Genomic DNA, 14040 nt, shown 5'->3' with positions numbered 1-14040 from the left:
TGGCTATTTCAACAATTTAGACCTCCAAATGCAGAAAATGTGCTGGCGGTGTGCACTAAGCAGGCTAACACGAGAGAAAGAAGTGTGTCAGAGGCATCTATTATCATTCCCCTCATATCTTTCCAGTGCCAAATCCGCTTTGGAGGAAGAAAAGAGATTGCCACAGACTCAGACAGCAGGTAAGAGGAGTCACTTGTTACCCAGAAATTCTTTTTCTGTTATATCTGTGTTTATTTAGCCCCCAAAAGGTTGTTTGGTTTGTAGTTCCAGCTCACTTGATGCTGTGGTACTTTAGTCTCCGGTATGTGCTTATCTGGCATCTGGCAACACGCCAGGTAGGAGAGTGAATTTTTCCACTATTAAATTATCTTAAAATGAAATTATGAGATCTGTATAATATTTCGTTTCATATCCAAGCAGTAAGAAAGTTCTGTTTTTCTAAAGTGAATGAAATAAAAAAAGAAAAAGGGGGTATGTAGGCAACCCTGTGCTGCTCAGATCTAGTATTAATATTGTAGCTACAGTTTTTGAACATTAATTACCGTTCAAAGTTGAAGTAGTTCAGCGCTTTATAAACAAAAGTTTATAATGGATCTCATAGATTGATATGCAGAAACATGAGCACAGTGTGGAATGTGGGGTTCCCTTATGGGTGGAAAAATCAGCTTCCTTATTGTAATGTACATATATGTAAAATGGTACTTCTAGTGGAGCTGTGCATCCATAATTTAAAACGAAAAACACTAATAACTCTTTCATAGCGCTTGTATCCTGAAAACTAAGCCTGAAAACCCTCTCCTTCTCTCTGCAGGGTGATCTGTCTTTGCGCCCAGTTTGAAGCGGTGCTGCAGCATGGTCTGAGGAAGAGCAGAGGTCTTGCCCTCACTGCCGCCGCCCTGAAGCAGGCCGCGGGCTTCAGCAGCAAGGTCGAAGCAGGTACAGTGCTCAACTGGCTGCGTGGTCCTTTTAAACTCGGGTCTAAAGGAGGAAATCAGGGGAAGCGACTTAACATTAGCCTCCAGTGTTTACCTTGGGAAAAAAAGGAGACCTGAGGAAGCTAACCTTGCTACGGGGTAGCTCGGCTCAGCTGGAAGGAAGCAGATGTGTCAGTGGGGAGCTCCGAGACACAGGATAACCACATACACACACACACACGCACACAAAGTCTGGCTGTGATACCAGATGGTTAGGGCCTATAGTTGATAAATGACACTCATAAGAAGGTCTCTGCTTCCTTGTTTCACTTTCTCTGCTGTGCTACCCTGTCTGTCTTTAAACCATGTCTTTCTGCGGCGGCACCTGCTGCACACACACACACACACACACACACACACTTAAAAAGTACATGTGCTGTCATTATAAATGCATGTTGTAGATTCAAGCGTTGTCCACACCCACTTAAACGCATTTTAAATTCTAGTCAAGATCTCAAACAGCCTGAGGCATCATGAACAACAGGGACATAAAATGACAGCTGGTACAAAATAATGCACATCTGTTGTAATGATGCAGCCATAAAACACTTTGGATTGAATATTTCATTCAATATAATATAATTAATTTGTAGATGTAAAGACGTGTTGGGAAATGCAGACACCTTGCAGTATGGGATTTTGTTATACAGTGTGTAAAGAATACCCCTTTTTTCCCTTTTTATCTCTTATTTCGAGGATTTACCCTTCAATACTTGGTGAGAAATGCATTGTAGATTTGGAAATATTTTCACTTTTTACAAGAAAGGAGCTTCCAACTGTCCTTATGCTGCTGTATAAGTCTCATATAGTCTTTATTTCTTGGTGCTGAGCAGCGTTTCATGAGGAAATGTACTTTATGAAAAGCTTCAGGATTCAGTTTTAGCTGCAGCCATCAAAGCTGCAGAGACATTAGTTTCAAATTACACTAAATAGTTTCTACTGTGTCATATTTAAGAATCCAGCGACTATTAATTCCAGATGGAGGAGAAATGCATGACTTGTGTAATGGCTACCAACTCATAACTATTAGCATATCTGACGGCTTCCTGTATTTCACAGTCAATTAGAAGAAAGGATTGTGGCTGAACTTGTGGATTTAGAGCTCCCTAATGAAGCCAAGCTCTCTGACAAAGCCAGAAATAGCCATAGTCATAATTTTAACACATTGTTTTGAGGTTATATGCTAATCACATGCAAAAGAGTAGCAAAGCACACAATCCTATTAATTACCACACCTCAGAAAACTTAACATTAAAACAGGCTCAGAAGCTTTTTTTGTTGTTTTATGTTACATATATATATATATATATATATATATATATATATATAGAATTGTGAGCTCTGAGGTGAGTGTAAAATATGCAGAGGTGACAAGTAGGAAGTCAGGATGGAGCTATGGATATTTGTTAATGAGAGACAGAAGATGTGCTGACTCTCAGGACTTCTTCACTGACCCCTTCAAGTCTATTACGTAACTCAGGAACAGTTGTTTGTCACAGATGAGATTGAACTAATTCACCTCATCTTTGTCTCCTCTCCTCTTCCTCCCTCCATGCCACATTTTTTCCCTCTAACCATTTAACCTCACTGCCCTCCATCCTGTACCTCTCAACTCATCATCTCATCTTTCTCTTTTATCTCCCCCTCCCCCACCAGAGTTGACTTTCTGGTTCTATGTGAAGGAGCATCTGAACCGCCACGAGCTCCAGCGGTTCTACTCCCTACGACAGATCTCGTCAGAGCTGGGCCGGGGTCGTGCCTGGCTGCGCTGCGCCCTCAACGAGCACTCGCTGGAGCGCTACCTGCACACACTCCTGGCTGACCGCCCACGCCTGGGGTTAGTACAGTGTGTGTGTTTGTATGTGTGTGTGTGTGTGTGTGTGTTTGTGGTTTATGGGAGCAGCTTTCTTCTTGATGAAATCACCTCTTTAACTGTAGTTCAGTGAACTTGATAAAAAATATATTTGCATTTTCATAATACGGTTAAAAAGTTTCACATTTTTGCATATTGGTCCGAGTCTCAGTTTTAATGACTCACCCAGACTCCAGAGTTATGTTCTGAATAGCTGGTCTTTCCTCAGGTATGCAGGCATTTCCCCTTTTTGTCTTGATTAGAGATTGTCTTCACGTCCTCTCTGTTTTCTAGCACTTACTATGAAGACTGGGCTTTTATCCTCGATGAAGAGAGAGCAAGCATGCTCCCAACCATGGCTGCAGGTGAGTTTGTGTTTCAGATATGCACTCACTGAGCACTTTATTAGGAACACCTGTGCAATCTAATGCAATCCACTACAACAGTTTTACAAAGCTTATACAGTTTCAGTTTTTGTTGACATTGTCAGAAAGGTGATAACTCTACTTTATGTTTATTATTGAGGTCGTAGTGGGTGTTGGTGGTGTAGTGGATTACAGTGAAAAGTGCTAATATTTTGCAACCTTCATGTATGTTAATGGGGTGGAAAGAATATTAGGAATACTTTCCAATTTAATGCATTCTAGTACGTTCCTAATAAAGTGCTCAGTGAGTGTAGTTTGAAGGGTAAACATACTCCACACCATGGCTGTAATATTTACATTTAATATTTATCCATTAATATTTAGTGTGGCTAAATGTTAATCAAGCTAGCGCATTACTAAATATTTATTTAGTTTGCAATTTTACTCAAAGGCACTGTATAGTAATAAACATGCTAATACATGTTATTCAAATACAGCATGCTAACATGATAATCTTAGTGTTCTAATATGTGTAAAGTTAGTATGTTACATGCTAACAGTGACCATGTAAAGAGCAGAGCTAAGGCGAACAAAGTGTACATAAACCATGATAGTAGTCATTTCAGGTTACTAATAACATTAACTATGTTAACAGTGAGCCAGCATGTATAATATCAAGACTCTGAACCAAAAGTAGCTAAATGTAATTCGCTCGTCATTAATTTTATTATTTACACCTGCTCTTTTCCTACTGTGACGTGTCAAATGTCTTCTGTAAAAAGGCCTCTAACAACGTAGCATGCTACAATGGTAATGCTTGTGTGCTAAAATGTGTCTACTAAGTTACCATGATAAATGTGCACTGTTAGTGTGTTAACATGCCAACTTATACTATATTACTACTAACAATAGCATTAAGCTTAAAGCACAACTGAAGCTAACAATGTAGAAAGTCTCACAACATAAAGCTAATCCTGACAAGCTGAGTCTGATGGCTACTTTAGTGGCCTTTCCTCTAGTGCCACTGTATGTCAGGCCAAACTGCATTTTGTCCCCATTTGTGGTAAGAAGAGCAAAGTTTTGTCTCTAATTTTTTTATCCATCCAAAAATGTTCTGGTGTGTAATGAGAACAACACAACAGCTAGTGTGGCTGTAGCATGGAGGTATTAAGAAGAACTATAGGGCTGTAACTATGGGATGGAGACTTCTAGTCTTCTTCTTGTACACAAACAGAGCTGCTGTAAAAGCAGTAAATGAACTGACTGTGCAGTTTACTTGTTTAGCATGACTGTGTTTGGTTGGAATCGTAGCGCTAACCCTATTCGTGTTAATGGCTTGTACTGTTGAACTATTGATGAGCACAAACTCAGATGAGCACAAACCTTAAAATAATAAGAGCATGTACCACTGATCTTATGCCAGATTTTTGCAGATTTTTTCTTTTCATACACAGGCAGATAGCCTGAGTTCATTTGAAGCTGCCCGCTCTCCTTGTGTGCGCCCAGAAAAGCTTACGAAGCACTTTGCAGAAGTTCAAAAGCTTCATATGATTTAAAACGACTGATCTGTAATGAAATACATTTTGCTCCTCTCTTTTCTGCTGCGCTCTTCAGGTTTGAACTCCATCCTGTTTGCCATCAACATTGACAACAGTGACCTGAACGGTGGGGTGACACGAGCAGGAGGCACATCGGTGTCCCACCTCCTCAAGGAGTCCACGCAGGGCATCGGCAGCCTGTGGAAGGAATCGACTCAGGGGGTTAGCACCCTGCTCCGAGAGATCAGCACAGCCACGGCCGTGGTGCCCGGCTTCACCCCCAAAGCGGATGGAGCCTCAGACCCGCTGCCTGTCCTGCCACGCAGCACCTCTGCTGGTAGGGAACACCAACATTTAAGGGGGCACTCTACTGATAAAAAGTTCCAACATTATATTGTAAAGCTAGTTGTTTTTGTGTGTTAGATTCAGCTTTTCTGTCCACCGGAGGCTCAAAATTCTCTGGTTTGTTGTCAGCGGAATCACAGAGAAACTCAGCAGCTGAAGTTTGTCTTTCAGGTTATGTCTGTGACGTTGCTTTGGTGGTTGCTTCTTCCTCCACACTCTATTGTGTGTGATTTCACAGCAAGATATTCAGCCTCGTATCATGAAACTACTTTTCTTCCAAATATGTTAATTTTGGCTTGAGACTTTGAATCTATAACAAAAAGTCTGTCTTATAAACTGGGGTTGTAGCATTTATCAGATAGGAAGGATTTAATGAAAGATGCAATCAAGTTGCATTATGGGAATTGTAGGATTCAGGGTTTTGGGGGTGTGATCCGTACTAGGGAATAAAAACCAGGACGTATTGGACTCTGCTGCTTCGCTTTTGACCGTTTTTGGAAAAAAAATTCTCACAAGCCCCCCTACTTTATGGAAGAACAAAACTAAATCACAGGAGCACCTCAGTTTTGTTGCAATAAACTGGGGGAGGACAGAATAATAGAAATCATTTTCATTGCAATACGATAAACATGCAATAAATACACATTTGTTGAAGCTTATCATGTTTGGTCTAGACTGTGAGATTTTTTTATTTAACTTCATGATCAGTCTGCAAGTGTTCACTGTTCCTCTTTTCTAACCACAACTGACTGTAACTCAACTGTTTTGTTATGTTGAACATAGGAAGTTATCATTTCTCAGTTATTTTTCTACATGATATTGAAGTGTTGGCAACTATAATACAAAAGCAACAGCAAGTTATGAACTCCACTGATGTGATATCTGCTTTACTGTGGGGCTATTTTACTGTATTGTAAGGTTTCTGTTATTTAGTCCACCCCTTGCATGTGGTGAGTCATAGGCCATGATACTCTGTCTCCAACATATGACAGCATATTGATATAAGCTGTATTTTAATATTGAAGTAGCAAATGTCACAAAAGCATTACAGAACCAGCACAAACATATGGTTCAGTTTAAGCGTGCATAATGAATGCACTGGTAGAAGAAATCTAGTGGATGTAACGCAAGTCGTCTGCAGCAGAGTGGCGCGGCGGTGACGAAGTCCCTTATGAAATGAATAAACGTCCAGGATGTCGGCCTCCTTGTTTGACCTCATTTAGTCATCTGCCCCGGTCGGTCCCACTGGGACAACTCGCACCGTTTTCTCTCCATATGTTCTGCTCAGTGGGATGAACGGGCTTTTAAATTTTAACTGTGCGGTGCTAAGTTTCCACTGGAATGAATGTAAATGAAATTCTAAGTTGGCTAGCCAAGGTGAGAAGAGCTATTCAGATTATTCAGCGGTAGACGACTCGCTAATGCACAGCCAGGCTTTTTGACTCTGAAAAGGAAGAGACAGTGGAAGCACATATTGCACAATTAGAACTGCGCTTTTAGAGACCTGCAGTAATTGAAAAAAACTTAAGGTGCTGATGTCTCCAATACTAAACTTTGCTGCATAGACATTTGAAGGGAGCTAGTCTGAATTCATTTGAGTTTCACTTTATTCAAGATTGTGATTGAGTTTTTTGTTCATTCCTTTTTCATCTTTTTTTTTTTTTTTTTTTTCCACCCAGACTCCGGGCTGAGGAAGGAGCGCCGGAGGAAAAAGAAGATCACCAACATCATTTCCTTTGATGATGATCTGGACGGAGGGGCGGAGGATGAGGAGGAGGGAGAGGAGGATTCCCAGAAGACGGGCGCGATGAGGAAGAGCCACACTGCACCCGCTCAGAGCAGCGTGGAGGAAGGAATAGACCCTCTGGAGCCGGCCCTCTCTGAGTCGCCGGCTCAGAACGGGCTGGTTGACCCGGGCATCGTCAGCTGGGTGGGGTCGCCCCATCCCTCTCGTACGCCGCCCACACCCGCACCCACACCTCCTCTGCCAGACAGTAAGAGTATAGACAACGAGGAGGAGGAGGAAGAGGAGGAGATGTATAAACCCAGAGAACAAACACAGGAAGAAGAGAGGATCAGCTCTGATCAGTGAGTTAGCTGAATGTCACATTATAAAAAGTAAAGAAACAGAGAAATTTCACATTTATTAATCTGATAAGTTAAAGAAATGAATGTGGGCTTGGAGCACAACACCCTTGGAGGTTGTTCATAAAATGCTTGTGAAATTAAAAAGGAGATCATAAAAAATACTACATTTGTTTCTCAAAGGTTTTTTATGTTGAGTTGTCAAATTATGGGCTGCTACATGTGATTATCAGGATCCAAGAGCCAGTTTCCTCTCTGGAAAACAGAAGTATTTTTTAATTTGAAGACAAAAGCAAATACAGACTGAAAGCAGTTGAAAATCAATCAACATTATTTTATTAGTGTTTGGTTCTTTGGCCAAAATTCATAACAAATTGTAGTTTGGTTCACTAAACCTTCCCTAAAAAGGACAAAAATCACTAAAAGTTAGATAGGTAAGACTAGAAACGTAACTAAAAGAATGTGTTGTGCAGTTGGGGCTTCAATCCAAAATGTCAACACTTGACTTACGAGGCAGAACGGGACTGAAATGCAGAGATTGATTACACGGGAAAAGGCCACATCCAAACCGACTGAGGGTGAAATTGTCTTGTTTTCAGGGTGGCGGTGGTGGGGAGTCTACCCAGTGTGTCCACGTGGAGCCCCATACAAGTGATAACAGACCACAGAAGCTCAGACATTCTCATTCCCCTGAACCCTGCAGACCCTCAGCCAGGTACTACACACACACACCAAAACAAAAGCAGACTCCTTCACCTACAAGGAAGACAGATGAATATTTAAAACACTTCCTGATGTACTGATGCCAAATCTATGTATTGAGTCTTGACTGCCTTTAGCCTACACTGCTGCACTGATTCCACATTTACGACCTACATAACACAATATACATACATAACATACATTTTTCATTGTATAAAAATATATAAATAAAAGGTTTTTACAATGGCAGCTTAGTGAGCCACATGTGCGTTAAGATTCTTTTGTGTTTGTTTGTGTGTTAATGGCTTCAGTTTAGGGATAAGTTGCCAACATCAGATATAATGTAGGGACTTTCTCTATTACTTCACACCTTCACTTTCACTTCTACTTTGCGCTAGTGAGCTCCGTGGAAGACACGGCTGCATTTCCTGCTCAGTGTGAATCAACAGGACCGGTTGGAAACTGTGAGAGCAGCACATCGCAGCTACCATTCAAGTAAGCAGCTGTTCCAGTCACATCTGACGTGTTGCCGTCTGATTTATTTGCAGTGCGCGGTAACTGATCATCACTTTTAGTCACAGGGCTGCACAGGAAACTCAAGCCACTGTGCTTTCACTCTGTAGATTCAGCTTTCTTTCCAAAAAAAATAAATAATTAAAAAAAAAAGTCAGACAGTCAAAGTTTTTTCTTTCTTCATGCGTTCCAGTATGGAGTCCAGTCCACCGGCGCAGACTGCTCCGCTCACCAACGCGCTGCCAACATCTGGTCTGCCAGAATCCATGACAGTGGGTGAGTGTCTCTCTCTCTTTTTCCATTTGTCTGTCTCTTACTATTCTTCACTCTCTCACTTACTCATCTTGTTCAGATTGTTCTCAAACCTGTTCTGTGGTATGAATCAGCATGGATTATGCCACATGTGAGGCAGCATCAAGGCAACGCGCAAGCAAAATATCATATGTGAGTGATTTGAAAGTCCAGTCAAGTTCGAGTCAGATAATTAAAAAAAAACAAAGCTTTATTTGAAACAAATCGAGGTAGGAAACAGTATTCCAAGCTTTGTGAGGATTAAGTCAAGTATCAAGAATCAAGTAGGGACTAATGCGGCATAAGTCGCTGCAGGTTAATTTCTCTGCTGTGCTGAGGATGAAACAAATCAAACTTAAAAATGACTTGGACATGATAGCAAAAATCATGAATCCTGTTGTATGAATCTCCAGTTCCTCTTGTGGTTTTATCAGAAGACAATCTAATTTTAGAGTGTTTTCATAAGAAGTCCTGACATGTCTCTATCTGGAAATGTAACCACAGCTGTAGTCTGTAGCAAATTAAATCAAACCTCAAATCTCACAGTATTTCTTTGCAGTTAAAATGATCTAATTGCTATCAGGGGAGTCCTATGAAAAGGGAAAGTTCCCTTCTGCATTCCCATGATATCATATGATCCACCAGGTGGCACTGCTGCTCCAGTGTATGGATGTGTTACCATATATATATATATATATATATATATATATATATATACACACACACATTCACACTCACACACTCATATGCTGCCTTCAAAGGCTTTTTCTTGTGAGAAGAAGAAGAAGAAGAAGAAGTCAGCTTGTGTGTGTGAATGCCTGATTTCAGATGTGGATAAAAATTCAATATTCAAAAAGCACTTGATGAGCATTTGATGTGTGGTGTCCTGGAGAGCGGTTGATGGTCTGCTTCACTGCCCAGGAGATAGTCAGAGCTTAGAGACGCTCACACTTGGATTCAGGTTGTGGGAGTGTGTTTGAAGGAGGAGGAGGAAGAAAGGGGACAGAGGGACGGGGGAGGAAAGGTGAGTGGAGCTGGCTGTGAGCGCTGCAACTGAGCTACTGTCCAAAGTATTAGCCTTTGGTAGGAAGAGTTCAGGGGGTCACGAAGAGAGCTGGTGATCTAAAAAAATCGCTGCTGCAGAGGCTGAGAAAATAGTCTTTGAGGTTCAGAGCTCCGTGAGGCCTTAGAACAATGTAAAACGGCAAACATCAGTCGAGGAGAAGGCTTTAGTTGAAAGACAAATCCACCCTGAAAGGCTGTGACATCACTGTAACATCCCTGTAACATCGGGTTTTGGTGTCAGACCCTCAGTATCAAACAGCAAGAGCTCCTCTCCAGACTCCCTCACATCCAACAATCACACAAAAGGAGAAATCCATCGCGGCGGAGGCAGAGATACCAATTTCTACGCCTACTGTCGGCTAAACGCACCAGAATGCAACGCAGCCAAAACAGATTTTTTGCATTCCGAGCAAACGCCGTGACTTTTTCTCGACTGGTAAAAGCTCGCTCTCTTGCTCTCGCTATCACTGGCTCCGTTGCTTTTGCTCTCCTCGCCTACTCACGTAACCTGCATCAACAAGTACATGCGCCTTCTGTAGGGGTTGTGTAAAGTTGGAAAAAAGTAGGAAACCACAGAGGAAGAAGACGAGGCAGGTTGAGGGAAAGTGACTCGGAAGAAAAATTGTTGGAATGTACTTAACATCACAAACTGATGATTTTGTATGAATATCTTGCTGTAGACCTTGTCTCTTGAGCAAGTTAATCACAATTAAGCACTGCTCTTATCTGCAGCTTAAACAGTATTCCTCACTAGTTCTCATACATATCTTTATAAAGGCAAAGTTTAAAGGGGCACGCCATCACATCATTACATATCAAGTTACTCATTAGGAGGGGTGCCAATAGGTGTTGAGTTTGAAAGAAGGCAGTGTTTAGGAGGACTTATGGGTCTAATGAAAGATGCCGTTAAGTTGCATTATGGTAAATGTAGGATCCAGCATTTTTGGAGCTTGACCCATACTATGGTCTAAAAGTCCAGATATCTTGGTCTCCGTTGCTTCAATGTTTACAATCTTGTAAGTTCCCCAACGTAACCCATTTTTTACAGTGTGAGCATGTTAGAAATTAAAATGAGTACTTGATTGGCTCATATGCTTACACAAGAGTAATAAGATGTTTTATGGAAAGGAAAATTTGTAATTTATCATTACAGTGTGTGTATGGTTGGTTCTAAAGAATAGTAAAAACAGCTAATGACAGTGTTTGCCCTTCTTGTGATTAAGGCTTTTTAAAACACACACACACGCAGATGATTCCAAAGCAAGCTGGATTTTTACATCCCTGCACAGGTGAGTGTGGGAGAGGAATATGGTGTTAGAGAGGAAGAAGCATAAATGTGTAGCTCAAGCTCTCGCTCAGTGATTTCCATCCAGATCTGACAGCGGCCAAGCAGTCCATTGATTGGAGAGTATGGAGTCTATAATTCACAAGGCACCTCGATTACATGGCCTAGCTCTCTGCTAATGCATCTATTATTGGAACAATTGAGCAAGAGCGTGTAGGTTCCGGTGGAGCCACTCATACACGCACACACACACACACTTCTTTTCCCAGTAAAAGGTGGCTCTTGCACGTATGAACACAAAGGTGCACGCATATGTATTTACACACACACACACACACACACACACAAACTTGTGCTGTAATTTGTCCCCCAGTGAGGACAGAGGGGCGTCTAGCTCTACTGAAGTCCCTAATGGCTCGTCTGTGGCACCCGCTGTGAACGCGTGGTCGGACTAAAGGTCACTTTTATTTCTGGCCTGCTGATGTGGAGAATGGAGCTGTGGAGATAATAGACTTCCTCTTTTCTACTCTGCTCTCTGTTGTGCTCTTCATCACACTCCTCCTCTTTCTCCTCCTCCTCCTCCTCCCCCAACCAGGCACTTAGCTCGGGGCTGGAGGAGACCTACTTGTGTCTGGGGCTACATCGACACCCTACATTAGTTATGAGAATAGGGTTGTGGTCTCTGCATGTGTTTGTGTGTGTGTGTGTGTGTGCACATGTGTGTGTAGATGGTGAAATGAAAAGTGCAGGGTAGATTAACTCCTTGTCTCATGGTTGTTATTTTTGGAAATGTTGGTAACAGCCGTAGTTAAGGGCTTTGAAACCTTCATGCGCACCTCCAAGTGTAACTATGGCGATGAGTCACTGTGCCACCACACAGTCAAGCCCAAATCTGTCCTTAACATCGGAGATTAGCATCACCCAGCAGCTGATTGCTGCCAGACGTTGGCGGTGGCTGATACGGTTCGACTGACTGATGCGTTTGAGGCTGAAAATGATATGGAAAATTTTAGACTTTAGTTGCTGATATGTTGTTCAAATTTGACCTGTTTTCATATAACAAAATAACCAGTGGGGCAACTAACAATTGTGTCCATTATTATTTATGTTATATTGATTGATCATTTTGTCTAGTCATTCGTGATAGAGTCCAAAGTGATGTCTTTTGTCCAGTCAACAGTCCAAAGCCCAAAGATATTCATGAAAAACAAAAGGAAAGCAGAAAAGAAGCACATTTGAGAACCTGGAAGCAGGAAATACCTTGATTAATTGATTGATTACTAAAATTGTTGTCGACCAATTGACTAACTGTTTCAGCACTCATCTTGAGGGATGTCAATGATCAGTGTGGAATCAAAATGTTGATGAGCTGTTGTTAACACACCTTGAGAAAGTTAACACTCGTGAACTTGGTCAGTGTCTCATCTTCTGAGACACAGTTCTGATGAACTGTTTGCTAACATTCCTGTATTTTAAAGCAACATCAGCTCACTTCACCAAAGTTTAGTCAGAGTAACTTAGAAGAGGTCAGTCATTCTAACATGTTTGAAGCATACGGAAGAGGATTAGGGCCACATGAAAAATTTATTTGAATTCTGACTTTAAACTCAGAACTCTTTTTAGAAGAAGAAGAAGTAGAAGTAACATCTGAAACATTACTCAGGAATTTAGGAGGAAATTCCTCCCTAACTTTGGCAAATTACATCAGAGATGTATGACGGTGACAACCAACGATATTTTCTAGGCTGGATAAAGAAATACAGTAAATATATTGATTTAACGCTCTTTACCGGCTACTGTGGCTTGTAATGTGTGAAAATCCAGCTGGTTTGAACTGAACTGTATGAGCCGAAGTGACCAGCAAGAGGAAGAGAATGGTCTTCTTTTCATGCTGACAGTAATAATAGTGATAATTATAACCCAGCTGACATTAGATTTCTGCTGGATAGAGGGTTTGGACTGAGCATGAAGGAGGACACAGTCCTTATGATGCTGCTGATCACACAAGTAGCACAAAACGGATGATATTACTTCTAGTTTTCTAAAAGCCCTACTGCAAATGACAGTTAGATGTTCAGCTGACAATTCATACAGTAATTGTGTTTTTAAGTTGACATTTAGAGTGTGTGTTCATTGCCGCCAGACACATTAGCATGTAGCTGAATTGTATCGTAATGGTCGAGTAGAGATTACTTTCATATTTTCTTGATAGATACGATGGTTTAATATGAGTCAAACGACTGTAGTGTTTTCCTCCTCATACACTGCGTTTATCTTGGATTAATTTCTTTGATGTTTTATAGTAGCTTCCAAAAAGTATATTTTAGCAATAAACTTGTCTGAACGTCAGATAGATATCGTTCTGTATAACTTCTGTCAGGGGAAAAAAGTAAAACCTGATTTTATTGAAGCAGTTTATCTTTGGGATGGAACAAAAGTGCAGCATTAATCCAGCGAGTGTGTAGTGAAAACGGGTTTATGTCATCTCCATTTCTGAAGACTGTAGGTTATTAGTTTGTGCATATTTCAGTGTGTAATGTTGGTGTGTGTTTTATGTATTTAAAGTAGTTTCAGCGCACAGACATCTCACTCTGATCTCTCTCTTCTGCAGTGGAGCTGCGTCAGGCCATTGTAGCCATGATGAACAGGAAGGACGAGCTGGAGGAACAAAACATGTACGTTGGGATGTATCCTCCTTATCTGCTGCTCGCAAACCCCCAAACACACACATATACACACACACACTCAGACTGAAAGAAGATATTGGATGACCTTCTATTAAAATAGTGTCAGCTTGTTTTTTTTAAACAGAGACATTTTTGTGCTGACTGGGGCCACAGACTGTTTTGTTTCTAGCAATAAGCCAACAGGGGTTGTGATTTACATTGATATAACAGCTGCTAAAAAGAATCGTTGAGCAAATTGCAAAACACAGTTTAATAGAATTCTGTTGTAATAACCAACAAAGACTGTATTACGTTCATATGCCTTTGTGATTGATCATAATTAAATGTGAATCTTCTCC

At 41.1% G+C, this 14040-nt stretch overlaps 1 protein-coding gene across 3 annotated transcripts in view; it reads left to right on the top strand.

Moving 5' to 3' along the window:
- snx29 (sorting nexin 29) overlaps window positions 1-14040 on the top strand; it is a 149285-nt gene that overhangs the window by 3179 nt on the left and 132066 nt on the right. For all 3 annotated transcript variants that reach the window (XR_010924791.1, XR_010924790.1, XM_067575602.1), the window contains exons 3-12: window positions 127-179; window positions 812-936; window positions 2631-2811; window positions 3121-3191; window positions 4806-5066; window positions 6754-7162; window positions 7759-7874; window positions 8260-8356; window positions 8568-8650; window positions 13627-13690. Coding sequence is in view for 1 of the 3 variants with exons in the window: in XM_067575602.1 (XP_067431703.1) it covers window positions 127-179; window positions 812-936; window positions 2631-2811; window positions 3121-3191; window positions 4806-5066; window positions 6754-7162; window positions 7759-7874; window positions 8260-8356; window positions 8568-8650; window positions 13627-13690 (1460 nt within the window). In the remaining 2 variants the exon portion in view is untranslated. The remainder of the gene's footprint in view (window positions 1-126; window positions 180-811; window positions 937-2630; window positions 2812-3120; window positions 3192-4805; window positions 5067-6753; window positions 7163-7758; window positions 7875-8259; window positions 8357-8567; window positions 8651-13626; window positions 13691-14040) is intronic.

Source organism: Thunnus thynnus, chromosome 20, assembly GCF_963924715.1.
Source record: "Thunnus thynnus chromosome 20, fThuThy2.1, whole genome shotgun sequence".
Lineage (NCBI taxonomy): Eukaryota > Metazoa > Chordata > Actinopteri > Scombriformes > Scombridae > Thunnus > Thunnus thynnus.
The sequence above is the reverse complement of the archived record's forward strand: the minus strand, read 5'-3'. Positions and strand labels throughout refer to the sequence as shown.